Below are 26,067 nucleotides of genomic sequence, written 5' to 3'. Positions count from 1 at the left end.
CACGAGCGGCCCCTCCTTGTCCCGGGGCCAGGTTTAAACATTGGCCGCGAGGCCGTTTGCAAACCAAACGGCGCAACACAGCGTCTCACGCTGCTTGGCCCGTTGCGAGCATTCCATTGACGTCATCGAGGACCTGAAGGCCTCGCCCCGCCACAATAACCGCCACGGTCGGGGTGGGGGCGCCCAGACGAGGGAGGGGCCAGGCCCGGCATGGCTCAGCCAATGAGGAGGCTCGCGAAGGGAGGTCCCGCCTCTTACGTAGCGGCGTTGGCTTCCGTGCTGCGCTTTGCGTGTTGCGTCGTCTCCGATCTGTGCGCGAGGATGAGGGAAGCGGGGGTAGCGGCCGGCGGTCCCGGCGCCGCCCCCGTGCCTGGCTTCCTGGCGAAGCTCTGGGCTCTGGTGGAGGACCCGGGCACCGATGATGTGATCGCCTGGGGCCGGGTAAGCCGCCCCCCCCCCCGCTAGGGGCAAGGCGCATGCGCAGCAGCACGACTAGTTTAAGCCTCCTGGGGCGTGGCGAGAGAGCACCTGGGCTGGGCGGTGCGGGATGTGCGGGGAGGCAGGGGTACAGGGGGGGATGGTGCCCGGGTAAGGACTGCGTGGTGCATTAGCAATGTAGCAGCACATAGGGGCGGCGTTTGCAGGGGTTAGAGCTAGGGCACGAGTAGCCCTTGTGTTTGCACATGTACCGTACGGGTTACGCTCACTCACTCAGACGGGGGGGGTGTGTAAAGCAGGCTGGTCAGTAGGTGGACTGTGGGACGAATCTGGGCCACCAGACGTTTTTGACCGAACCCTGAAATTTTATTCTTTTCTCTAGACTCTGTACCTTGCCAAAAATAATTAACTACCTTGGTATAAAGTCTGTCTGGGTATATGTTGCATGCACACACAATTGTAGGTATGCCAGGAACACAACTGTATTTGTGTTGATTTTCTGCAGCCATTTTCCCATCTCTTCTTTAGCTGGATACATCATATACCAGTAGTTCTCAAACAGGGGTACACAGAGGTCTTCCAGGGGGTACATCAATTCATCTAGAGAAGTGTTTCTCAGCTCAGGGGTTGTGAACCCCAGGAGGATCATGGGACAGATTTAGGTGGGTTGCAAGTGCAGGACCAGTGTTAGGGGTGCCAAGCAGGGGAATTGCTTGGGACACCATGCCACAAGGGAGCCCTCAAAGCTAAGTTACATGCTTCCACCTCCGGGTTGGGTTTCAGACCCCTGAAAGGGATACAGTAGTCTGGAAAGGTTGAGAACCACTGTCATATACTGTGTGAGTGCCTTTGTGTTGTTAGTATTAGCACCAGTGCAACTAAATACGTTGATCAGTCAGATGCAGAATTACAAACAGTTTAATGAAAAGCAACTCTCACCTTGTAATTAGTGCCTTAGGACATCAAAATCGAAAGGATCTAATTTAACTTTCTCGCTATTTACTTCTGGTATCTAATCTTGAACAGCAAATGTGCACTAATGGGTTTCACTTGTGTGCAACAGTATGATGTTGCAATGTGTGAGCTCCAGATACAGCAGGAAAATTTTAAAAAAAGATGCAAAAATTTAATTATTTTTGGTTTTGTACAACTTCTTTTAAGTGAAATCAAATTTTGTGCCTCATGGGTAGATGATAGTAGAGAGGTAGGACTGGCTTATGATTCTGTCAGGCTCTGGATATTGTATACAGATGAAGACACATGAAACTGAGGTTAACACAAATGGTACTTATTTAAAAATAGCATGGGATTAAAGTCCCTGCTGTGCTAGCGCTTTGTTGTGTTTGGCCCTTGGGAGGATAAGAAGTGTGGGTGAGGAGGAGCTGTATCATTCTGTAAACACAAACAGCAAGAGGATGGTGAAAGACCAGCCCAGCTCCAGCAAGTCTAAACTTGGAAATAGAATGAACCTAAGAGTAGTTCAGCTACCATAAAATGGCTGTTTTTATTGCTGGGTTACACACTCTGTACTTTCAGTATCTCTTTGAGATTATATATGTATTTATATGTGATGACAATTGTGAGGAAAGCAATGGAGTGCTGAGGAACCTTCTCAGAAGAAGGAAGTCAGAAGGCTTGGCTTTGGGGCAGGTGGAAGGGCCCTCCAGTGGCTGAATTCTAACATGCACAAGCGATGCTTATATTTTGTCGGAGGACCTGAGACTTGCTTTTAGAAAGACTGTGCCATACTTACTACAGCTTGTTCAAGAGGCATGCTTTCAAACGGTTTAGGCTCAACATTTAATTGAAAAGGGTTTATAACACCCATTGCCTATAGAAATGCTGCTGACTATAAACTTTTCCCTGTATTGCTAGGAGCTCAAAGGGACCCTATCAGCTTAAAAATCTGTCTGAATTTATTTTACTCATTCCTTAAAGAAGTTGTTACCAGCCTAGAAGGCATTTGCATGTAAACAGGTTGGAAATGTATTTGTGCTTTAATTTCTACCCTTAATTTGCTTCTAGGGTGGCCAGAGCTTTTGCATTCTGAATGAGCAGAGGTTTGCTAAAGAGCTACTTCCCAAATACTTCAAACACAACAATATTTGCAGCTTCATACGTCAGCTCAATATGTGTAAGTAATGGCTGTTCTTGTGTGTCAATGCTGCTAAATTTGCTACCCCGTGATATGGAATTCCTTTAAACAAAGGAATGGAGTTGGCTGGAGATTGAGTACTCTGACCTTTTTACCCCTGAAGACGTGGAGTCTAATCTAGAATCCCATGCGGGACTAGTGTAGAGGCCTGCAGGAGGACCAGGATCCCATGGGTCTCGCAAGACTGACTGCCGTAATAGTGGGAATGGGGTTAAAAATAGTCCCATACAATGCTCTAGTCTAGTCTTGAGCTTGGCTCGCAACAGAAGAGGTGTATGGTGCTGGAGTTCATCTCAGTCTTGGCTTGTATGCCTCACAAAACTGCTGCTCACTTGGGTGCTATAGTTGGTCTCTGCTCAAGAGGATCCAGAGCTAAAATAGCAGAGAATGTAGTTTGGGATGATGTGTATTGGCAGAGCTGTGCATGGGATGCTTGCATTCTATATCTGGCTCCAGCTAGTGCTATTAATACCTCATTTTCGTGAGTACTAAACTTATACATATTTAAAAGGAAGCAAGACCGTATGTACACACGTGCATTCATCTTTTGGAGGACAAAATGTTCTAATCTGTGCTGCATGTTATGTTGAAACAGGATTAGTCACATATCAGAGGGGTAGCCGTATTAGTCTGGATCTGTAAAAGCAGCAAAGAGTCCTGTGGCACCTTATAGACTAACAGATGTTTTGGAGCATGAGCTTTCGTGGGTGAATACCCACTTCTTCAGATGCATGTGGTGGAAATTTCCAGGGGCAGGTATATATATGTGCAGGCAGGCTAGAGATAATGAGGTAGTTCAATCAGGGAGGATGAGGCCCTGTTCTAGCAGTTGAGGTGTGAAAACCAAGGGAGGAGAAACTGGTTCTGTAATTGGCAAGCAATTCACAGTCTTTGTTTAATCCTGAGCTGATGGTGTCAAATTTGCGGATGAACTGAAGCTCAGCAGTTTCTCTTTGAAGTCTGGTCCTGAAGTTTTTTTGCTGCAGGATGGCCACCTTAAGGTCTGATATAGTGTGGCCAAGGAGGTTGAAGTATTCTCCTACAGGTTTATGTATACTGCCATTCCTAATATCTGATTTGTGTCCGTTTATCCTTTTCCGTAGCGACTGTCCAGTTTGGCCAGTGTACATAGCAGACGGCGTATCATCATATGCCAGCAATGCCCCTCTGCTATGTACACTGGCCAAACTGGACAGTCGCTACGGAAAAGGATAAACGGACACAAATCAGATATTAGGAATGGCAGTATACATAAACCTGTAGGAGAACACTTCAACCTCCCTGGCCACACCAGGGTACGTCTACACTACAGGATAAATTCGAATTAGCTTAAACCGATTTTATAAAACAGATATTATAAAGTCGATTGTACACGTCCACACTAGGCACATTAATTCGGTGGTTTGCGTCCGTGGTCCGAGGCTAGCGTCGATTTTTTGGAGCGGTGCACTGTGGATAGCTACTGTAAAAGAATGAGGCCAATGATGTCGATTTGCGTCCACACTAACCCTAAATCGATATAGTAATATCGATTTTAGCGTTACACTTCTCGTTTTGTAGGAGTACAGAAATCTATTTAAAGACCCCTTTAAATCAATATAAAGAGCAATGTAGTGTGGACTGGTGCAGTGTTAAATCGATTTAACGCTGTTAAAATCGGTTTAACAGCGTAGTGTGGACCAGGCCTATAGCAGACCTTAAGGTGGCCATCCTGCAGCAAAAAAACTTCAGGACCAGACTTCAAAGAGAAACTGCTGAGCTTCAGTTCATCCGCAAATTTGACACCATCAGCTCAGGATTAAACAAAAACTGTGAATGGCTTGCCAATTACAGAACCAGTTTCTCCTCCCTTAGTTTTCACACCTCAACTGCTAGAACAGGGCCTCATCCTCCCTGGTTGAACTACCTCATTATCTCTAGCTTGCCTGCATATATATATATACCTGCCCCTGGAAATTTCCACTACATGCATCTGACGAAGTGGGTATTCACCTACGAAAGCTCATGCTCCAAAACATCTGTTAGTTTATAAGGTGCCACAGGACTCTTTGCTGCTTTTACAGGATTAGTCACGTTGATCAGATGGATTAAGTTCGTCGTTCATAACTTTTTTTTGAACGTCATCCTTGAAAATATGGTGCATTGTTGTTTTTATAACACCATAAATGTATGCCCTATAGTTTGTCAGCCAAGGCTGAATGAGGTTCTGCTCCAAAGACATGATACAGTGCTATGCTGCAGAACAAACAGGTTGTTGTCTGCAGGGCTTTGGAGTGGAGTCTGGAGCTAGAGCGTAGACCAGTAGGTTTTTGCCTGGAGCTGGAGCATAACAATTTAAAAAATGTGATTGCTCCAAATCCCTGGTTGTCTGGTAGTTGGAATACTTCATGGGACAACTGGAGATGGAAACTATATAAAAAAACTACTCTTAGTGAAACTTCTGATGTTCATCTAAAATTTTCAGTCAGAATATGTTTTGTATGTGTGACCTCAGGGAAAAAAGAGTAGGGTACCATGGGGAAGTCCCAGGCTTATCAGAAGAGCTGAATGAAATTGTTTTTGACAACAAATGCAGATTTGGGTCAACAGAAACCATGAGTTCGTGTTGAATTCGCTATTCTGTTTTAATTGGAAAGAACAAAATCAAAAAATCAAAATATTTTTTTGTTTCAGTGCTTTCAGAATATTTTGATTTCTCTCAATCTGAAACAACTTTTCATTTAGAATTTTGCTTCAATTTCACTAAATGTTTACCCCCCCAAGCCCTCCCCCAAAGAACTATTTTTGTTGTTTGCTTGTGTTCTCTTCCCCTTTGCTCCCTGCCTGCCATCCAGTTCAGCGAAAGAGCCAAAAAAATCAGTTACTCACATAGCTCTGCTTACCTGTGACCCTTCCCTGGGGTATAATTCTTTAGGAACTATGTCAGTGAACTGGAGGAGTCAGTTACTGAATGTTCCTGATCACTGCAAAGAAAAGCACTCCTTTATTTTGGAGATCCTCCCTTGTCACTAACCAGAGGAAGGTATCTCATTATTTCAGATCCCTTTTTGAAGGGAAAGGAGGATTAAAAAGTAGGTTCTGCATATAGACTTGCAGAAGAAACAGATTTTCAGTGGCTTAACAGAGTGATACTGGGCCTTAATCATTTCACAGCATTCCCTTGTGGTTATGTTGTGAAGTGACTAAGGAACTTTGTCCTTGGCTGAGTAGATTTGTACGGACTTGTTCACATTTCTGATTGTTAGATTCTGTATTGGATGTAGGAGATGAGGGGATCTGTTAAACTCTTGGAATTTAGGGTGAAGTGGACGACCTCTGAGCATCAAAGGATTAAATGAACAGTTACTAGTTATCTTGTGGCAGGACTGGACTTTAACGTGTAAAAGCTCCCCTGTCCCACAAAGAATCGCAGATGTATGGGGCTTGATATTCCTGCTGGGCCCAGCCAGGCTTTGAGTGCAGTTTTCAGACTTGTTGCCCAGAGAGCTGTATCCTGGTAACCAGACGATGTTATTTACATTGGAAACTTTGGTTGGGAATAGTAAGAACCCATATTACCCCTCAAGAGTGTGCTCCGCATCCTCATCGTAGTATTTATGGCACTAATGGAAATAGAACACAATATCACCATGCTGTTTTTAGAGCAGACATGCTTTTAATGCTGCTTTCCTGCTTAGTGACATGGGGAGAGCAGTACATGTGTTTGTGAATACATAAACTGAGCCATAGTCTCCCCTCCCGCTCTGTGGGCTTCTCTCCTCTCTCTTCCCTACATTATTTTGCTAACTGAAGGTAGTACAAGGAGATGCAGTTTCTGATGCATTCAGTTGCTGTGTGAGCGTAAGAGCGAGAGATGAACAATAGGTAAAATCATGGCTCCATCGAAGTTATATGGGAGTTTTACCATTACTTCAGGTGGGCCAGGTATTTACCCAAGATATCCTAACAGGGCATGTCTCTCTCTAACTTCCATGATTCCTTGGAAATCACTGTTCAACTCTTTCCTCCCAGTCCTGTACCATGCCTGCTTTCCAAACAACATCCCCTTTTATTCCCTGGGAATGGAATCTGTTAGTCCACGTCAGTTACACTCAGTAGTACTGTAGGTGCGTTCTCTGGCTGTGACGTTCAGCATTGGTCAAGTGGCTGAGGGCAGGGGAAAGGTTATTTGGTCTCACTTTCAAGTCCTGCTTTTGGTAACTTTATTCTTATGTGCTACAGATATTATCATCTTTCTTGGATTTAGTTTTCATTGTTTAACTGCATGTTTTGGCTGCTGGGAGAAATGAGTGCTCTAATGTTTCCTCAACAGATGGGTTCAGGAAAGTGATTGCCTTGGAGAATGGTATGATTACAGCAGAGAAGAGTGCAGCCATTGAATTCCAGCACCCTTTCTTTAAACAAGGGAAAGCAAACCTACTGGAAAACATCAAACGAAAGGTATAGTGCACTGAGCGTATTCATTCTTTTTTCAGAGGCAGTTTATGTGGAATAAGTTGTTGGGTCTTAGTCCACTTCCTAGCTAAAAAATTCTGCATGACCAAAAAAGCACTATCTCACCTGTGCAGAGATTGATTATTTGTTTGTTTTTGTTTTTTCTGCTGCCCTGTTCAGCGCACAAGCTGAGGACTGGATTTTGCCATATAGACTGAATTCCACACACGGTCATCCTGGTGTAATGTAGAGGATGCATGCCCCATTTATATTATACTTCTCCTGAGGAAAAACAGATGACCTCAATCTCCAGGGCCATCAATCTAGTGCACTTTTCCACATACTAAACTCTCACACTGAGTCTGTCTTGTAACAGCGGCTTTGTAAAAACAGTATTTGATCATTAGATACCAAAACCTCCTTACCAAGCAGTACACATGGGAACATTATTGTGCTGAGTGTAGTGTGGAAATTGGCAGTATGCAAATGTGCATTGAGCTCTGTGGAAGATCCTTTTGGCTGTTGTGTTGCCTGAGTTGTTAAAGACCAGGCTGTAGATGTAGAGACTAGTTAGGAAGCTACAATTTTATTTTGCCCGATGCCCTATTTTGTGATTTCGAGTTCATGCAGCTCAAGTGGACCAAATTTATCTGCTGTTCTGATGCTGCCATCTCCTCCCTTTCTCTGCGCACACGTATGCACGCCCACCCTCCCTCCCCTTTTCCTACAATTGTTAGCTTGGTTTGGCTCAAACCTATCTTCTGGTTCTACTGAGCGAGTATGTTGAAATAGCTGGCTCATGTGGTTTCCTAAGACCATTACGTTAGGTGAAGTCCTCTAGCCTGGAGACAAAAGATTTTAATTAATGCCAAGAAAATTCACATTGAGCCATGGAATAGTCTGGCAAGCAAGTCTTCATTGTGCTGCAAACATGAGTGGTTCTTACAGCAGATAAAACGTCCGTCAGCCTTTCCTGTTTTGAGCTGGAAGGGAGTCATAATTGCAGTGTTTGCGCTAAACTCTGTTTCAGGCTTCCAGTGGCAAAGCAGGCTGGAGTGAAGAGTATCTTCTAACTGAGGCTTTTGAGGAGTCTTAGCACTCTCTCCTATAGGGTGTCTGTGGTCAGTCCGATGGCCCTGTCACTTAAATACAGACTAAAGGGGGTAAATCCCATTTCATCCAGATAAATACCTAACAGTTTTTAGTGACAGAGTGACTGATAGTTGAATTTACTTTCTAGCTGTCTGTGCTCTCTGGGAACTGGTGCTGTGCTGATAATGAAGCAGACAGCAATGCATTTTGATCAGGATACGAACTAGGCATCTTAATCTCTAATGTATTATTGATTATTACCATCTGCAGCCACATTAGCATAGAATCAGAGATGGAAAAGAATTAAGTCTCTAGTGCACACCTGGTAATTCTGGATTATCTAGATACAACAATCCAGATCCCAGTAAACTTCTACCTTATTTCCTTGTTGTTTCGATATGGGCTGGTTTCAGAGTCTATAATGTCACTGTTGTGCGATAAGCAGGGCTGCTTCTAGCTCCTGGTTACAGCAGGTTTGTACTCTTAGCAGTATTGGCATATCTTCATGTCAGTAATACAGAGAGCCCTTGAGGGGAGAAGATTGAATCTGTGCTAAACTTTCAGCATGATGCATGTTGTTAAATACCCACCCTACCATGATAGCCACATTCCTTTTGGCTTCCTGGTTTTGTACACTTTTCAGGCTAAAAAGAATCTAAAGATTGTGGAGCGTTTTCTTTAGGGAACAAGTATGAATGAACAGTGGTAGATTGTCTGCAGTGATGTGACTTCTCATGCATCAAAGTATGACTTTATTTTTTCAATCTTATCTAGTCTATTGAGTTAATCCAGACACTGTTCTTCAGCAGAATCAATAATCAAATTGTGCTGTTCCTTATAAAAATGAAATGCATGAAGTATGGACCTTAATAAAGCACTTGCAACCCAATTCATTTTAGGTCTCTGCAGTGAGAGCGGAGGATCTCCGAATCTGTTCAGAAGATTTACACAGAGTGCTTTCTGAAGTCCAGGAAATGAGGGAGCAACAGAACAACATGGATGTCAGACTGGCTAGTATGAGGAGGTAAATGGTGTCTATATTTCAGATGAGTTTATATTTTGGACATTGATTATATTTAATTAATGGAACCAAACTTTAGTTTCAGATTAATCAAAAGCATATAGCTTCATTATTGTCCCTTACTTTCCTTTGAATAATCCATTTTCCAGTCTCCGGGTTTCGTTTACCTACATGGCTCAGCAACTCCAGTATGCAGAGCCTGGGTAATACTCATGCGATTTCTGTTTGATGACCAGCATCAGAATCCATGGCAGTATTTGTGTTGTAGTCGATGCGTGCATCAGGAAGTGATTTAGCCTTCCTAAATACAAAACAGGGTCAGTTGTGGTTATGTGAGAGAAGGTAAGCTGTATATTGAATTTGCATGTCCTAGTCTCTCTGTTCCTGCAGATCCATTCCTCTGGACACTGGGTTATCCCGTTCTGACCTCTGACAAGCAAGCAGCACCAACCAAAGCTCAGTAAGTATTTTCATCCCCTGCTAGACATTCTTTTGTGTTTCTTTGAAGTAGCCATTCAGGTTGTTCTGAGATGGTCCTTGCTACACTGAGCCTCTCTTTCTCTGAGCATCACATGTTGATGACCAGTTAAAAGAAAGCTATGGGCTTAGTACCTCAGGAGGCTTTGGATGGACACCTCAGACCAAAATGAGTGGCTGAGCAGCAGAGGATGTGAAAATCCCCAGTACCAATTGGTTGGTCCAGCCTGATGGAGGATGGAGCGAGTTTAACCCAGAGTCTGGATTGGTGGGTCTGAGTCACTGATTCCCAGTTACCTAGGGAAGGAATGATTTCTTCAGTCCCTCAGGCTAGTATAAATATTTGAAAATTGAACTAGAGCACAGTAAACTCTCTGTTCATCCCTACCTGCTTGATTTATTCTGTGTTGCAGGGAAAATAAAGCCCTGTGGAAAGAAGTGGCTGTTCTAAGGCAGAAGCACAGCCAACAACAGAAGCTGCTGTCTAAGGTACCACTGCAGCCTCTTCAGTGCTACTATTCTTCTTTCTTCCTGTCAGTGACGTTCCATGGCATTTTTTCATTATGTAGAATGACAGATGATGCTGTTATATGTGCAGTGTTGTTGTAGTAGCTGTGTTGGTCCCAGGATATTTGAGTGAGGTAGTATCTTTTATGCGACCACCTTCGGTTGGTGAGAGAGACAAGCTTTCAGGTGTACAGAGTTCTTCCTCAGGCCTGTGTATGCTTGAAAACTTGTCTCTCACCAACAGAAGGTGGTCCAACAAAAGATACTAACTCAAACCTTCCCCTCCCTTTCTCCCCCCCCACCCCCCAGTATAACTCTGCAAGAGAGAAAGCAATCACAGTTATTATACGTCCAGCAGGAAGTGAGGCAGAGAATTTCAAGAGTGTTGTTAAGAGCAGGTTTCAGGGGAAGTGATGAAGCATGTGAGAAAATTAGGAAACTGAATGAAGGTGGATTGTTTAGGTCATAAACCAGGGATTTGAAGTATATGTGGTACATAGAGGTTTACTGGACCTGTTCCATACAGGGCCTGGGAGAAGATCTTTCTGTTCATAGAAGAAATAGGAAAGAACAGAGGCTTTTTCTACACAAGAAAGGGTTTTCTGGTATAGTTCTACCAGCGCATCCTTGGCTTATGCCAGCAGAAGGACAGCATCTACCTTAAGGCTTTTGCTGACATACCTGTGTCGATTAGAGATGTGTGTGGTTTTGTTTTTGTTCTTTCCAGTGCTACTAACTGGCATAGCTATGACAGCAAAGCTTTTAAATGTAGATCAGGCCAGAGTGTGGGATTTGGGAACTGCGGGGACCTCGTGGAGAATAGAAAATCATGGAAATTGTGAACAAGTAGAGTTAAATCTATGGGGGAATCTCGAAGACAAGGGGAGAGAGACTGCTAAATTGTGACAGTGGAGATTTTTGAAAATGAAAATTTAGGGATTGTCCTGGAGGAACTTCATGGTCTATCTGGTCTGTATCCTGCCTGTGATGATGATTAATGCTGCATGTGTCAGAGATTTTTAATTGTTCATAATTCACCTACCTGGGAGGATCTAATTTTGGGGGCCCTCTTATTTTGTTTTTTTCCCTTAATCTAAAGACAGTCATGCCATGGTAGTATTTATATCTAACACATGTACTCTCACTCTGCTGATAATTTTGTAGCAAGGTCTATACATTGATACTGAGTTATTTCTTCCATTTGATCACATTTTCTTTTGTTTCCTCAGATCCTTCAGTTTATACTGAGTTTGATGAAAGGAAACTACGTTGTGGGAGTCAAGAGAAAAAGGTAACTAATTTTGACTATTTGGTGGCCAAAGAGCTCTTGTTAAGGTCCATAACACACTTCCTTTTATTATTTTTCCCTCTTTTCCTAGCTCATTCTTTTTTTTTAACCAAGTCATCAAACTTCTTATGTGGAGACTGTTTTGAAAGATTTTACTTTTTTTGGACCATAATACCACTGCTTCTCACAGAAAAACGTATGGCATATGTCTGTCTATATACATATGAGAAAGAAACAGAGCGGGGACTCGTGGCTTCCTAACTGTGCTGCCAGCACAGGCTTCTGAATTTTGCGTGTCTCTCTTTTGGTTACTGTTAAAACTGTAGTTCTGCTAATTGAAATGTGGCTTTGTGATTCTGTGGTTTTTATAGTGTGGGGCTACTAAGAATTTGTCCTAAAAGTTGCTGTCCAGACTCTTTTCAGAGCAAATGTCCTTCTCGTTTGTTTGTTTATAATTTGTGTTGCATTAATGCCCAGTTGACCCAACCAGCATTAGAGCTCTGTTTGTGCTGGGCAAAGCATGTGAAAAAATTATCCCTGCCCCCAAGACTTTTCCCTCTTATTCAATAAAACAAGTGTGTGTGACAAAAATAGGAAGGATGAGGCTAACAGTAATGAGAGCATGCATTTTACTCCAGCTGTTCGATGGCTTTGAATTGCTTAAATAGTAGTCCCTTCCTAGGTGCCCTTAGCAACTACTGCTGCTATTCTACATAAGCAAGTGTGTGAAATTGAGCATTACTATGACTTGTATTCCTACTTTTAACTCTGCATTACAGCTGTATTTTTGTTCAATTTTTTTTTTTCTCAGATCTCTACCAGATGCCTCCGGTGCCTCACCTTCCAAATTCAGCCGGCAATATATTCACCTACCTGTGGAGCATGGCAATGCGGTAAATTTTGAGGGGCCGTAGACTAATGGATGTGTTTGGTACTGTATGGTCTGTTGAGCAATCTTACAGCCATAATGTCCTCAACTTTGGGTGAAACATTTTCTGATATAGAAAATGTTAAACTACTGCTATGACCCCAAAACAATGGAAATACACATGCTTGATGTAAAAAGTCTAAATGTGGAACACCAATTGCATCAAGAATTAGAGACTATGACCTTATTATGCCAGATGATTGATTTTCTTTGTATTGTTTCCTGTGGCACGCAGGTGGCTATTTCCGAACATGACCCAAACAGTGAAAATGAAACAGGCATCATTATTCAAGATATCACCAACACTGTGGATGATGCCACTGATGGGCTGCTCGCTCTAGTGCATACAAGCGGAAGTGATGGGTATGAATGAGATGTGAAAGTACTTGCATTTTAGACATATTTAATACTTGTCATGATCACATAAGTGGCACTACTTGAATCTAAAAATTTAACAGCCTATACAAATCTTTAAATATATTCAGTGCATTACAGATTATTGTGTGTTTTTTTTTATTTTTGTGTGTTAGAAAATATGCAGGTCATTTGGGCACTAAGTCAGCAAAGCACTTAAGTGGGTTCTTCCTTTTAAGCATGTAAATGATCCGATTTGAATCAAAGTAAACACCTTGAGTTGAATTCTGTGGGACTCTTTACCTGCTTAAAATTAAGCACATACTCAAGTGCTTACATGCTGAGGCCCTGGTACCAGGCAAGTTTTGCGATAATATTCAAAGCAAGCCTTAGAGTTGTTACCCAAGTCTGACCAGTTCCCTCGATTCTTTTCTACAGAACATAACCGTTAAATGAATGGGGTGGGGGAAAACCTCCAGCCTGCAACCTGAGACTCTTGTAGGATGTCTGGGAGGAACAATATAAAACAGCCTAGACAGGGCCAAGATGATCTGAAGATGGGACTCAGTTACTGTATTGGCTGAAGACTCCAATGTAGTCGCCTAACAAATGTTTGTAAATTTGGCAAGTCTCAGTCTTTAGAAATGATGCCCAAAGTAAAAAGGACAGTGTTTCTTGTCTGTTTCAGTTAGCCCAGGGAAAAGAGATCTTTGTTCCCAAAGAAAATCACCTGTCCCTGCATACTGAATGAGGAACCATGTAAAGCATGGAGTCTTTGAAACAGATGGTTTCTTTTTCTCTCAATCTGCATGTCTTACAAAATCCGAAGCCATGCAGTTGTCAGCAATCAATACCAAATACAGCCTCACTTCAAAGCATTGTAGTTCAAATCTAGCATGATCTCCCATTTTTAGGGAGAAAGTTTTTTTCAGCTCTCATATTTTCAGACACTACTTCAGTTCTTCAAAATAGAAAGTTCTATTATAGTGCATTTTCTAAGCTATAATAAGTGATTCTCCACCTCTTTTTATAAAGGTATTTCACTAATTTTACAAGAGACTGGAATGATGAATTGAGCACTCAAAGGATTTAATCTGACAGACTTTAAAAGGCATTGAGAACTAAGATGTTAAAGCTTGTAATGGGAAATCTGACAGCCTCTGTGCTGTTGAGAATGATGAAAATCTCAGGGAAGGTGGAGTGGAGGGAAATGATCCCATGGTTAGAACCCTTCTTCTAGGTGATGTCATGGTATCCTTTCCTACTGTGGATACCCTCCTGGGCAAGGGAATCCCAGTTATTAGGAAGAGACAGGTAATAGTTGTGAGTGATCTGATTAGTAGAAATATTGGTGGTTGGGAAAGGTAGAGGGAGAGGTCCTGGCAGCTGGATTTAGGCTGCTAGGTAAGAAATTGAAGTCCGGGACCTCCATGGTAACATTCTCTGAAATGCTTCAAGTTCTACATGCAGGGCCAGTTAAACACACAGAACTGAAGGATCTGAATGTGTGGATGAGATGGTGATATTGGGAGGAGGGATTCAGGTTTATTAGGAATGGGGGAATTTTTCAGGGAAAGTAGGAGCCTGTACAGGATGGATGGGTTCCTTCTAAACCAAAACAAAACCAGGTTGTTGGCATGTAAAATTAAAAAGTTGATAGAGAAGTTTTCAAAACAAAAAAAGGCTGGAGAAAGTCAACATGTGCAGAGGAGCGCATGGTTCAGACAGACTTCCGTTAGGGGAGGATTTATTTAAGGAAATACTCTTTCCTAGTAAAGAGAAGAGGAAAGTAGTTGATAACGTACAGGTAGGAACTGAAGAGAAGACACAGTCAAATGGCAGAGTCCCATTTTATTACGGTGCATCGAGATGGGAAAACTTTTTGGGCTGAGGACCACATCTAGGTGGGGAAATTGTATGTAGGTTGGGGTGCAGAGTATGGGAGGTATGCAGAGTGCAGGAGGGATGTGGGGTGTGGCAGGAGGTGGGGGGGGCAGGAGGGGTGCATGGTGCAGGCAGGGAGTTGGCGGGGAGGGGCAGGGGGGGTTTGGGCTCCGGCACGGCGCTGCTTACCTAAAGCAGCTCTGGGGTGGCAGCAGCGCGCACCGGAGCCAGGGAAGGCTGCCTGCCTTGTCCCCGGCCCTGCGTCGCTCCAGGAAACACTGTAGCCCCTGGAGGAGGGGGAGCGGAGGGCTCCCTGTGGGCTGCCCTTGCTGCACCTCCAGGTACCTCCCCGAAGCTCCCATTGGCTGCAGTTCCCAATTTCCAGGCAATGGGAGCTGTGGCGGGGCAGTGGCTGGAGTCAAGGGCAACGCAAGGAGATCTCTGCCCCCCTGCCTAGGGGCTGCAGGGACATGGTGTCAGCCGCTTCTGAGAGCAGCATGGGGCCCATGGCATCACGGGGCGCAATCCCACGGGCTGGATTGAAAGACCTGAGGGGCTGGATCTGGCCTGCGTGTGATAGTTTGCACACCGCTGCGTTACAGAAAGCAGACAATTTAATATTGACAAATTTTATAAATGCTTGTATACGAATGCTAGAAATCTAAATACTATGATGAATGAACTGGAGTGCCTGGTATTAAATGAAAATATTGACATAATAGGGATCACAGAAACCTGATGGACTGGTGATCAGTGGGACATGATTATAGCAGAATATAAAACATACAGGAATGACCAAGTAGGTCATGCTGGTGAGGGAGTTGCAATATATGTGAAAGAAAGCATAGAGTCAAATATAGTAAAATCACAAATGACTCAGTGTACCATAATAACAAGAGTGTAGCAGTAGGCATATACTACCAGGGAGCATAACTGTGATTGTGAAATGCTCGGGGAGATTAGTGAGGCTGCAAAGTCAGAAAACACAATAATGGAGATTTTGACTGGCCCCATATTGACTGGGTACATGTCACCTCAGGATGGGATACAGAGAGAAAATTGAAACCATTAATGACTGCTGCTTGGAGCAGCTAGTCCTAGAACCAACAAGGGGAGAAGCAATTCTTGATTTAGTCCTAAGTGGAGAACAGGATTTGGTCTAACAGGTGAACCACTGTTAGACTTTAATAGCTGAACCAGTCAGTAGTAATGACTGTAATGTAATTTAAATTTTAAAGGGTGGAAAATACGAAAGAAACCCACCACAGTAGTATTTCACTTCGGATGTGAAACTATACAAAAATGACGAGATTAGTTAAATGTAAATTAAAGGGAACGCTCATAAGAGTGAAATCCCTGCTAGCTGCGTAGAAACTTTTAAAAAACCTTATGATAGAGGCTTAAACTAAGTGCAAATTTAAGAGAAAACCCTACCAGTAATAGGACTAAAAAAATGGAACTTTTGCTAAATAACAGAATTTAAAAAAATCCTTTTAAAAATTAGAAGTCAGATTCTACTAAGGAAAATAGAATGAGGCATAAACTCTGGCAAGTCAAGCGTAAAAGTATAATTAGGCTGGCCAGACAAGAATTTGAAGAGCAATTAGCAAGAGACACAAACTAATAGCAGATTTTCTTTATGTATGTTAGAAACAGGAAGCCTGCTGAACATCAGTGAGCCAATGGACGATTGAGGTGCTAAAGGAGCACTCAAGGAAGGCAACCATTTATGGAAAAGCTAGATGAATTCTTTGTATTAGTCTTCACTGCAGAGGATGTGAGGGAGATTCCCACATCTGAGCCATTCTTTTTAAATGACAGACCTGAGGAACTGTCCCAGATTGAGATGTCAGTAGAGGAGGTTTCAGAAAAAATTGATTACTGTAACAGCAGTAAGTCAAAAGGGCCAGAGGGTATTCACCCAAGAGTTCTGAAGGAACTCAGATATGAAATTGCAGAACTACTGATTGTGGTCTGTAACCTATCGCTTAAATCAGCCACTGTGCCAGATGGAAAGGTAGCAAATGTAACACTGATTTTTAAAAAAGCTATCACTGTAGTTACAGGCCTGTAAGCCTAACTTCAGTATCAGACAAATTTACTGGAACAATCGTAAAGAACAGAATTTTCATAGCATGAACATAATACATTGAAGAGTCCAAGTGGCTTTTATAAAGTGAAAGCATGCCTCACCAATCCATTAGAATTCTTTGAGGGTGTCAAGAAGCATGTGGGCAAGGGTGATCTAGTAGATATAGCGTACTTGGACTTTCAGAAAACGTTTAACAAGGTCCCTCACCAAAGACTCTTAAGGAAACTAAGCAGTTGTAGGATAAGAGGAAAGGTCCTTTTGTGGATCAGTAACTGGTTAAAAGATAGGAGAAAAAGGATAGGAATAAATGGTTGGTGTTCAGAGTGGAGACAGGTAATGGCAGCTCCCTCCCAATAATGTGTACTGGGACCAGTACGATTCAACATATTCATTAATGATCTGGAAAAAGGAGTAGCCAGTAAGGTGGCAAAGTTTGCAGACAATACAAAATTACTGAAGGTGGTTAAGTTCAAAGCAGACTATGAAGCGTTCCAGAGGGATCTGCTAAAACTAGGTATCTGGGCAAGAAAATAGCAGATGACATTCATTGTTCATAAATGCAAAGTAATACAAGTAGGAAAACCAAATCCTAACTATACATATAAAATGATGGGGTTTAAATTACCTGTTACCACTCAAGAAAGCGATCGTGGGCTCATTGTGGATGGTTCTAACATCTGCTCATTGTGCAGTGGCAGCCTAAAAAGTTAAGTGTTAGGAACCATTAGGAATGGGATGGACAATAAGACAGAAAATATCATAATGCCACTATATAAATCCATGGCACACCCACATCTTGAATGCCAGGTGCAGTTCTGGTCACCCCATCTCAAGAGGTTTATTAGAACTGGAAAGAGTACAGAGAAGGGCAACAAATAGGATTAGGAATGTGGAACCATTTCCATACAAGGAGAGCTTGAAAAGACTGGGACTGTTCAGCTTAGGAAAGAGACATACAAGAGGGACTTATGATAGAAGTCTATAAAATATTGAATGGTGTGGAGGAAGTGAATAAAGAAGTGTTATTTACCCCATCACATAACACAAGAACCGGGGTCATCTAATGAAACGAATACACAACAGGTTTAAAACAAACAGAAGGAAGTACCTTGTTTCAACACACAGCCAGCCTGTGGAACTTGTTGCCGTGTGATGCTGTGAAGGCCAGCAGTATAACTGGGTTCAGAAAAGAATTAGATAAAGTTTGTGGAGGGTAGGTCCATCAATGGCTGTTTGCCAAGATGGTGAGGGATGCGTTCCCCTGCTCCAGGTGTCCCTAAAACTCTGATTGCCATAAACTGAGACTGGGGATCAGTCACTCATGAATTGCCCTGTTCTTTTCTTTTCCTCTGAAGTGTCTGAAGGCAGGATACTAGGCTAGATGGACCATTGATCTGACCCATTATGGCTGTTCTTATGTTTTTTATGAACTATTGTAGTAGCTGAGTGTTCCTGAGACTTTTCATTATGTATCTTGTATTTCTTAGAGAGCCCCAGACCGCTCAAGAACAGGATCTGCCTGTCTGCGAAGTATCACACCCTCTTGAGTTAAGTCATACAGAACCAGACTGTCCAGCCCAAGTTGCTGACGATCCCCTCGAGTCCAGTGCAGTAGGAAATGATGCTGTAGAGCTGCATTCTGCACAAGTTAATGCTCCCGAAGATCCTGCATCGGTGATTGATTCCATCTTGAATGAGAGCAGCTCCACTGCTCAAAGTGATGCTTTTCTAGAGAGGTACAGAGTATCTTTATACTAATATAATTCTGGTGACTAGTCTATATACTAGTATTCTTGTGACATAACACTGTGCTAATTTTATAAAATGCTTCTAATTACAGACATGTGTACATATTGGAACACAGCAAATACTTTTGAAAAATGTAGACCTTCTTCTCTTCCCTCCATTAATCATAATTCCCCATGCATCTGACGAAGTGGGTATTCACCCACGAAAGCTCATGCTCCAAAACGTCTGTTAGTCTATAAGGTGCCACAGGACTCTTTGCTGCTTTTACAGATCCAGACTAACACGGCTACCCCTCTGATACATAATTCCTCACTCCTCATTCAGAAGCTTTGGAAAAGAGATGGGTCTTGCACCATGTGTTGAAGGTCAGCACAATCTGTACTAGGTCAGGGGGAGTGAATTCCAGAGCTGTGGGTCATTCACGGAGAATGTATATCCTCCAGATACTAAAAAATCTCAGGATTGTCCCCTCAAATGGCCCCGCTGTCATCGACTACCATGGCAGTTTGTAGCGAGAGAGGCAGTCTTTCTGCTAGTCAGGAGTCATGCTGTATATGGTAGGGCTTTAAAAATCAGTCAGCAGCTTGAAATGCACCAAGAAGAAATCAGAAAGCCAGTGGATTTGTTGAAGTTTTTGTGTAATAGTTCCATGCAGCTGGTGCTAAGGGATATTGTAAGATGGCTCCCTGTGGAGCACTTGCAGTTATCCAGTCTATAAGTTCCAACAGTATGCACAACATTAGTGAAGTCCAGATCAAAGAGACATGGTCCTGAATACTTTAAAGTGAAATCAGGTGTTGTCGTCATCTATCACTGCTACCAATAGTAATTGGTGATATGCAAGTACTCTCCAACTGCAAACCCCTTGAGCAAAGTAGTTGTGATAGGAACCATACATTTGTTCTCTGCCTGCAACCCTCTATCATATGCTGCATCTTGTCCAGAGTTAGTTTTAGCCAATTTGTTCCCCTCCAAATGCCATTCTCAGTCAAGCACTAGGAAAGCAAAAAATGCCAAACCCTCTGGATCTGATGGAAATATTAGACACAGATCTGTGCATCTCTTGTATCCTGATGGCATCACAGCCCAAATCAATCTCGCTATCTCTTCCGATTGCTCCTCATACACACTGAACAGGACTGAATGGAATCCTACATGAAAGAGCCCTCTGGGAAAAGGAGTAACTGTCCAAAACAATACGCTCAGATCAACCTTTGATACATGGGATCAAAACGTTCTGAGACAATAGCCCAGGCAAAAACAGGCACATGACAGCTTTGAGGAGAATGCTGCCGTAGGCTGTGTTCTGTAAACCCTGCAAGACAGGATAGCAGTATTGAGTCTCTTGTTAAATTTAAAAAAAAAAACCACAAAAGCCTTTTTTCCTCAACACAATAATTTGTAACATACCCACTCCAATTTTTCTGTCTTCAAATTGATAAGTGATTTGGGTTATTGTTTCACAAACTGTTCAAGGCTTCATAGGAAAAAATAGGTGGATCCTCAAATTTTTCTGCTGTGTCATACAGAAAGCTGTTGGGCATGTGTGGCTAACTGAAAGCAGGTATCATCTGTTCTCCATCTGTACCAGCATTCTCAAAATAAGCCCTAAATTAGGGTGATGCTTAATACTACTTGGCATTCCTGCAGAAATAGGTCTCATTTCCTGAAACTGAGCATTGTCTCTTCTGGGTAGAAATCTCTAACTTAATTGTATCTGTCAATATAACATGGCAAATACCTATTCTAAAAGTGCATGTTAGCATAGATGAGGGGAGCAATAAACATGTAGCTGGACTTCTCCCAACCACCGCAAAAAATCCTTTGCCTCTGGCCGGAGTTTGAGGCTGTCAGCAGTGAATTTATATGCTGCTGGGAAAGGATGTTAGGCTGACTAGCCCCACAAACTGAGGTGCTTTGTTTATCCTACAAAACAGGTATCTCAGTGAGAATGACATGAAGGTTTACACATCCAGGTTCTCAAGCAGATGGGGAATTAATTCCTGTAGAACAGGTGGAGAGTTAATTCTCTCAATGGTCCATTCAGCCGTAGCTGGGATTGCTAATAATGGGACTGAATAGTGCCATTTTTATGGGTTCTATTGGATGAGAGTGCACATTAGATAAAAAGAGAAGCTGGACTGAGATGAACTCCACGTAAGCCATGTGGAAAACCATTAGTGACTGTTAGTCAGTACTGACCCGGGCTAGGTTTGGATCAGTAACTTAGAGGTTATAGTCTCTCTGCCAAGCAGTCTTCTACCAGCATATTCTTTTATAATTAGCTCTTGCTTTAGGTTGAATTCTCCTTTATCCTGTTTCATAAGAACAGACAGCCATATTGACAAGATTGGTTACTGAACAAATGACACCTAGTAACTCTTTTTCATAGTGACCCTGATGCTATCCTTCAGGGATGAATAGCTGCAGCAATACACAGTTGTTGGAGTGGTGGGTGCAAATCCCCAATATCCAGTAGTATATCACCTCACTGAGAATGCAAGACCTGGAGTATTGCATTGCACTTGTACAGTTTATTGTTTAGCTGTATATATATCTTTCCACTGTGGAAAGTAGTTCAACAGACAGTGAGGGGTTGCAGTCTCTCTCCTTCCTGGCTCGCGTGCCAGTCTGCATTCATTACATATTTCCTTTCCATTTGAGGCCAGGCCCTTTGTGTTCTGCCAGCCACCATAGGAAGCAGGTACAGCCTGGCAAGAATCTGGCTGCTCGTGTTACAACATAAGCAGTGTCCATACAGATCGACTTTCCTGCAAACAGGTTCTTCCCGTGCTGCATTCTGCGCTGCTGTCTATAAGGCAAGAGCTGCGCATCCTGAACCTGAGCTAAAATAGAGAAACTTCATGTATTTCAGACCACAGCAGGATCCTGAGTATTTGGAAGAAATTTTAACATGAGAGCAAAATATATGCAGAAAGGGGAGAATCAAAGATGGTTTTCCTGCTTCTTTTTGATACAGTAGGTTTTGGTATATTGGCATGAGGAGGAAGACTACCTGACAAGTAAACAGTGCTATATGTGTCAACACTGCAGTGTAATAGGGTCCGTGGCATGGGAATGAGACATATCTTGTACTTGCAGTGGCCCACTATGGGTCCTGGCCATTTCACGTTGTTCTCCTGCTATCACTTGGCCACTAGATTATCCCCTGGGCTGTTTGCAGCCTGCAGTACAGTGCACATGTCTGGTTTTCTGAGGAATCTTGCTTTACATTGTCATTTTATTTCTTTTAGGGAAGAGATTCAGGATTTTCTGAATTGTATTGATGCCAGTCTTGAGGAGCTCCAGGCGATGCTGTCTGGGAAGAAATTTAACTTTGGCTCTGAATCCTTTAGTGATGTGAGTGTCTCCTTATTTGCACACTTTGATTTCTCAGATGTAATAATTGATGCATTTACATTTTCTCCTCATGTTGGCTTTTATTCCATAGGAGTGTGTAGAGGAGGAGATCCTCAGAAATGCAGATGTCAGTGAATGAAATAGTACAGTTATAAATAGTCACTGTAATGACTCATGTCAGACCATCTTATGGTTTGTTACCCTCATGTACGCTTTCCTGTGTTACATGGAACAAGAAATATAACTTGCCCTACCTGTCAGCATTACAGATTGTGCTTGTTTATCATTCTCCCTTCGTGCCATGCCTTAGTTGCCTGTGTACCCACTAGATATTTGTGTTTGTTTGCCCTAACTCTTGAGGAATTCAGGATGATGCAGCATTAAATATTTTTTTGGTTGGTGTTCACTGCTTTAGAGTCACTATATGAAGGGTTTATAAGGTTAGATGTGTGTCAAACTGTGGTGGGACTTTCCATTGCATCATTGTTACAATCTGTTTCTTGTATCTAATGACTGGAAAGTCCTGAGGGGCTACAGTGAACATAAGATGCAAGAAACTAACAGCCTGTACAGCAGAGTGCTTGCTACTTCCATTGTAATCAGTGAGAACTGTGGATTCTCAGCTCCTCTGGGGAAACAAGATCACGAGTATTTTGGGCCTTGTTGCTCTTAATCTCAGCCAAATCAGTTTATAAGATGTTTTATCTAGCAACAGTGCAGTTCTGAGCCATAGGAGATCAGAATTCTTTTCTGTTCTTACTGTCGTGCTCTGATACTGGACAAGACACTTTACCTATGTGCCTCTGTTTCTGTTCCTGTAAAATATGGAAAATGCTAATCTATCATCTTCTGAAGCTTGTGAAGTACACTTAGATTCTCAAATGGAAGGCCCTACATATTGCTGAATGTAACACATCCTCTAGTAAAGGTGGTGTCCTTCCATTGCAGAGGGGAGGAATAGACTCCCCAATCTGCCTGGCCTCCTTTTCCCCTCCTTCCTTTGTGAACCTGCATATACTATGTGTGTGTCACTGTGATTTTCCATAAAATATATATTACATAGTATGTTCTTTCCCTTTACCTTTAGACTTTCAATCCTGAGCTCCCAGCCCTGGACACGAACTTGACAGATGTTTCATCCAGTATGGAAAATGTGAGTGTTGGGGAATTTTTCTGATGGAAAGGATTGACGAGGTATTGAAGGAGCCGAATTTTTGTTTGACCCTAGTCAACAAGTTGTCTGTGTGACAAGTGAAATTGATTGGAGATGCAACACAAAAACTGCCATTCTAGTTTGTTTCACTATCCAGAGTGAGTGAAGAGCAGAAATGGGGAAAAACTTGAAGTTTAGATTTGTTGAATTATCTCAGGTGTTACTATGTGCAGCAAGTAAGAGGAAATTGTCATGAGTGTCCCCTTAAAGTTTGTAATATTCCCACCTATTTTGGAAAATGTTTATTTCACCCATTCTCATTTTGCCTTTGTTGTTGTATTCTTTGATTTGTCAATAGAAGTGGAGAATAATGGGGAGGGAGAAACCTAGTCAGAAATGCTCTCAGTTCGTATATTCATGAGTTATACACTCAACTCTGTAAACGGGGCATTGATGAAGATTTGTCATCTTTAAGAATTGACACCAGTTCTTCATCGTGACATAAAAACTTGAATAAAATACACTTATCCCAAACACACCTCCATAGCAGCTTCCTAAGGGGAGACATGAGACATCAGAATTTATAGCTGGTATTTAATCCAGTTCATAAATTCCTCTCTTGAAACAGATAACTTGTGCAAATATGGCTTCTGATTTTACAAATCTTGAAACAATATACCTTGGTTAAATAAGCTTCTCTGTCAGCCTGCTTTGGATCACGTTAATCAGAGTAAAATGCTGGCAGCTTTCATCAGGTGTGATTTGAATTTGTAAGCATTACTTTGAAACAGCTTTTCATGGTCTGCCCTGATGGAATAAAAGAGCTAGTAGAGCTTTTGGTTTTAGGGTGAGATCAATATTTACTGGGAAACATCTGCCAAAAAACAGCTGCAGCAAACGTGTACAGGAAACGTTAGTTACCTGAATTACAAGAAGCGTATCTGAAAGCTCCTATTTGCTGCACTGACAGCTTTCACCCTTATGAGCAGCAATAGTCCTTAAGATCAGGGCTGTGCGGATTAATAATAGAAATAGGGGAGGGTGAGAGAGTGCATGCATGCCATTTTGGCCTTTTTTGGTGGAGATTTTATTTAATGACTACCCCTACCCTCAGTCTCCGTTACTTAACGGAAAGCTGGAAGTCCTAGTTATATTTCTGATTCTAAAAATTCTCTATTACTAAACGTTCTGCCTTTGTGCTCACTTACCCTCTAGATTGAGGACTTGACGGGCAGCGTTGAAGAGCTAGGAACAAGTGAGCAGGAAACAGGAAACAAAGGTGGGCAGCAGGGAAAACCCTAAAAATACATCATTGGGGTTTGAATGTAGCTTTCCCAGCCTATGTTGGTATGACCTCACTTCCATAGCTGAGAGCCCAGTCCAATTCCTGTTCAAGACTCTGACTTGCCATTGGCTTTAATGGGAGCTGAGTCAAGCCCTTAAGGATTTACTATTGCATCAGCATAGCTACTGGATTTAATATTTCATGTCTTAATGTCACCAAGGAGACTTCACATTTTTTAATAATTCTGTTTGGGGTGGTGGGAGCAAGTGCAGTTCAGACAGCTTCAAAGTGGGGTCAGCTGCACCCCCTTTTACTGTGGCAGTGTGGCTCACGTAGACTGCAGCTCCCAAAATGTAATGCTCTGTCCACTTTATTTATGGAGCGTGCTAAGTGTACATGCAGCTTCATGCGATGTATGAGGTCCCAGCTCCAATGAGTTTGCACTCTACTTCAGGCATGAATATGAAATGCAAGGGAGCCTGAAGCAGAAGATGGTTGAGGTGACAGCAAGGGAAAGCTTCATGAAAGGAGGCATATTGAGAAGTGTGAGGTTGCTCCAAACAGAGGATGCAGCATGGCAAAGGCTGCAAGCTGGGGAGTGGCAGATGGGTGAGATTGGCGCAGTTGTAAAGACACGGCAGCGTGTGTGGCTCTAGAAGCAGAGTAGGAGGAAGTACAAGAAAGATTCAGTAGTGCCTTTAGGGCACTATGTGATAAGGACAGGAAGCCACTGAAGGGGTTGGAGGGAGAGGGAATGATGTTTGGAGTGACAGGAGGGGAACTTTTAGCAGCAGCAGAGTGAGGAGAGGGAAGTTGTTGAGAGGCTGGTGCATGCCATTTGTATAGCATTACAGTGGTCAGGGCAGGCCATTTTGGACAAAGTTAATTAAAATGCATTTGTGATGTGATTTGTAGCATCCACAAATTGTGTGTCCAGCCTAAAAATGAAGGCAACCAAGACTGCTCCATCTCACACAAACTTTAAATGCAGTCCTCGGGATCCTCTTGTTTCTGGCTCACAGCTGGCCAAAGGTGGTTTGTCTCTGATATCTGAAGTGAAGGAATTTTTGAAGCAATTTCCCCCCGCCCCATTTCCCTTTTTGAATAAGACCTCCTTGCTCTTGGCACCTGTCATGAATCGGAGTTTAAATGTTTGTTTCCTTACAGACATGCAGCTGATACAATACAGGGGCAACCCTCTGCTTTCATTATTCGAAGAACTGCCTTCTGTTGAAGGTGCAGGGAAGACAGAGGATCCTAAAGATCTTCTCCTGTCCTCACTGGAGGAGAAACCTGCTATCTCTCTTCCCTCAAGTAGCGAAGCAGCTTCACCACTGGCAGCTCCAGCAAACAAGGCTGAATCCCTCGATACCTTGGAACTGTATGATCAGCCTTTACTTTCAGAAGACGGAAATGGAGAGTATAAATTATTTCCCCTCCTGCTTCTCAGTCCTGTTGCTAACTTTATAGAAGAGGCCTCAGAGATAGAAACTGCTTGAGAACTTGCACAAAATCTTATGGTCAGCTTCCTGGTGTAAAATATAGAGATGGTACAAGTTAGAAGCTTCTCTTCCCTTCCGCTCACTTCCTCCAGGCCTAATATGCAAAGATAATGAAAGGTCTCTTAAAAATGCAAGAGCAGTTCATGCGAGAAGCTGAAAGCAATGTCAAAACAAGAACTGCACAGCACGGAAGGCATTTGGAAGAGGAGCAAATGTCACCAATATATTGCACTGTAATATGTAAAAAAAATTTATATTGTTGCAAAAGGAAATCTGTATCCTATTGTAAAGTTGGGCTGTATTTTTTTAGCTGTCTTGTCACATCCTATTGAGTATTGCAACATGGGA

The 26,067-nt window shown here is 42.6% G+C and overlaps 2 protein-coding genes across 2 annotated transcripts in view; one reads left to right on the top strand and one right to left on the bottom strand.

The window, feature by feature from the left end:
* Nucleotides 1-288, bottom strand: part of HEPH (hephaestin) — a 33,298-nt gene extending 33,010 nt beyond the window's left edge. Inside the window, exon 1 of the mRNA XM_050964622.1 lies at nt 259-288. The gene's annotated coding sequence lies outside the window, so the exon portion shown is untranslated. The remainder of the gene's footprint in view (nt 1-258) is intronic.
* On the top strand, nt 286-26,067 carry LOC127056602 (heat shock factor protein 3-like). The gene is made up of 13 exons (XM_050964665.1): nt 286-441; nt 2,464-2,572; nt 6,906-7,033; nt 9,019-9,143; nt 10,031-10,106; nt 11,354-11,415; nt 12,224-12,305; nt 12,576-12,703; nt 18,158-18,406; nt 21,674-21,779; nt 22,867-22,932; nt 24,148-24,211; nt 25,385-26,067. The coding sequence occupies exons 1-13, from the start codon at nt 322-324 to the stop codon at nt 25,714-25,716; spliced, it is 1,647 nt and encodes a 548-aa protein (XP_050820622.1). The 5' UTR covers nt 286-321; the 3' UTR covers nt 25,717-26,067.

The sequence above is a fragment of the Gopherus flavomarginatus genome, chromosome 8, assembly GCF_025201925.1.
Source record: "Gopherus flavomarginatus isolate rGopFla2 chromosome 8, rGopFla2.mat.asm, whole genome shotgun sequence".
Taxonomy (NCBI): Eukaryota; Metazoa; Chordata; order Testudines; family Testudinidae; genus Gopherus; species Gopherus flavomarginatus.
This window is presented reverse-complemented; position numbering and strand designations above follow the sequence as displayed.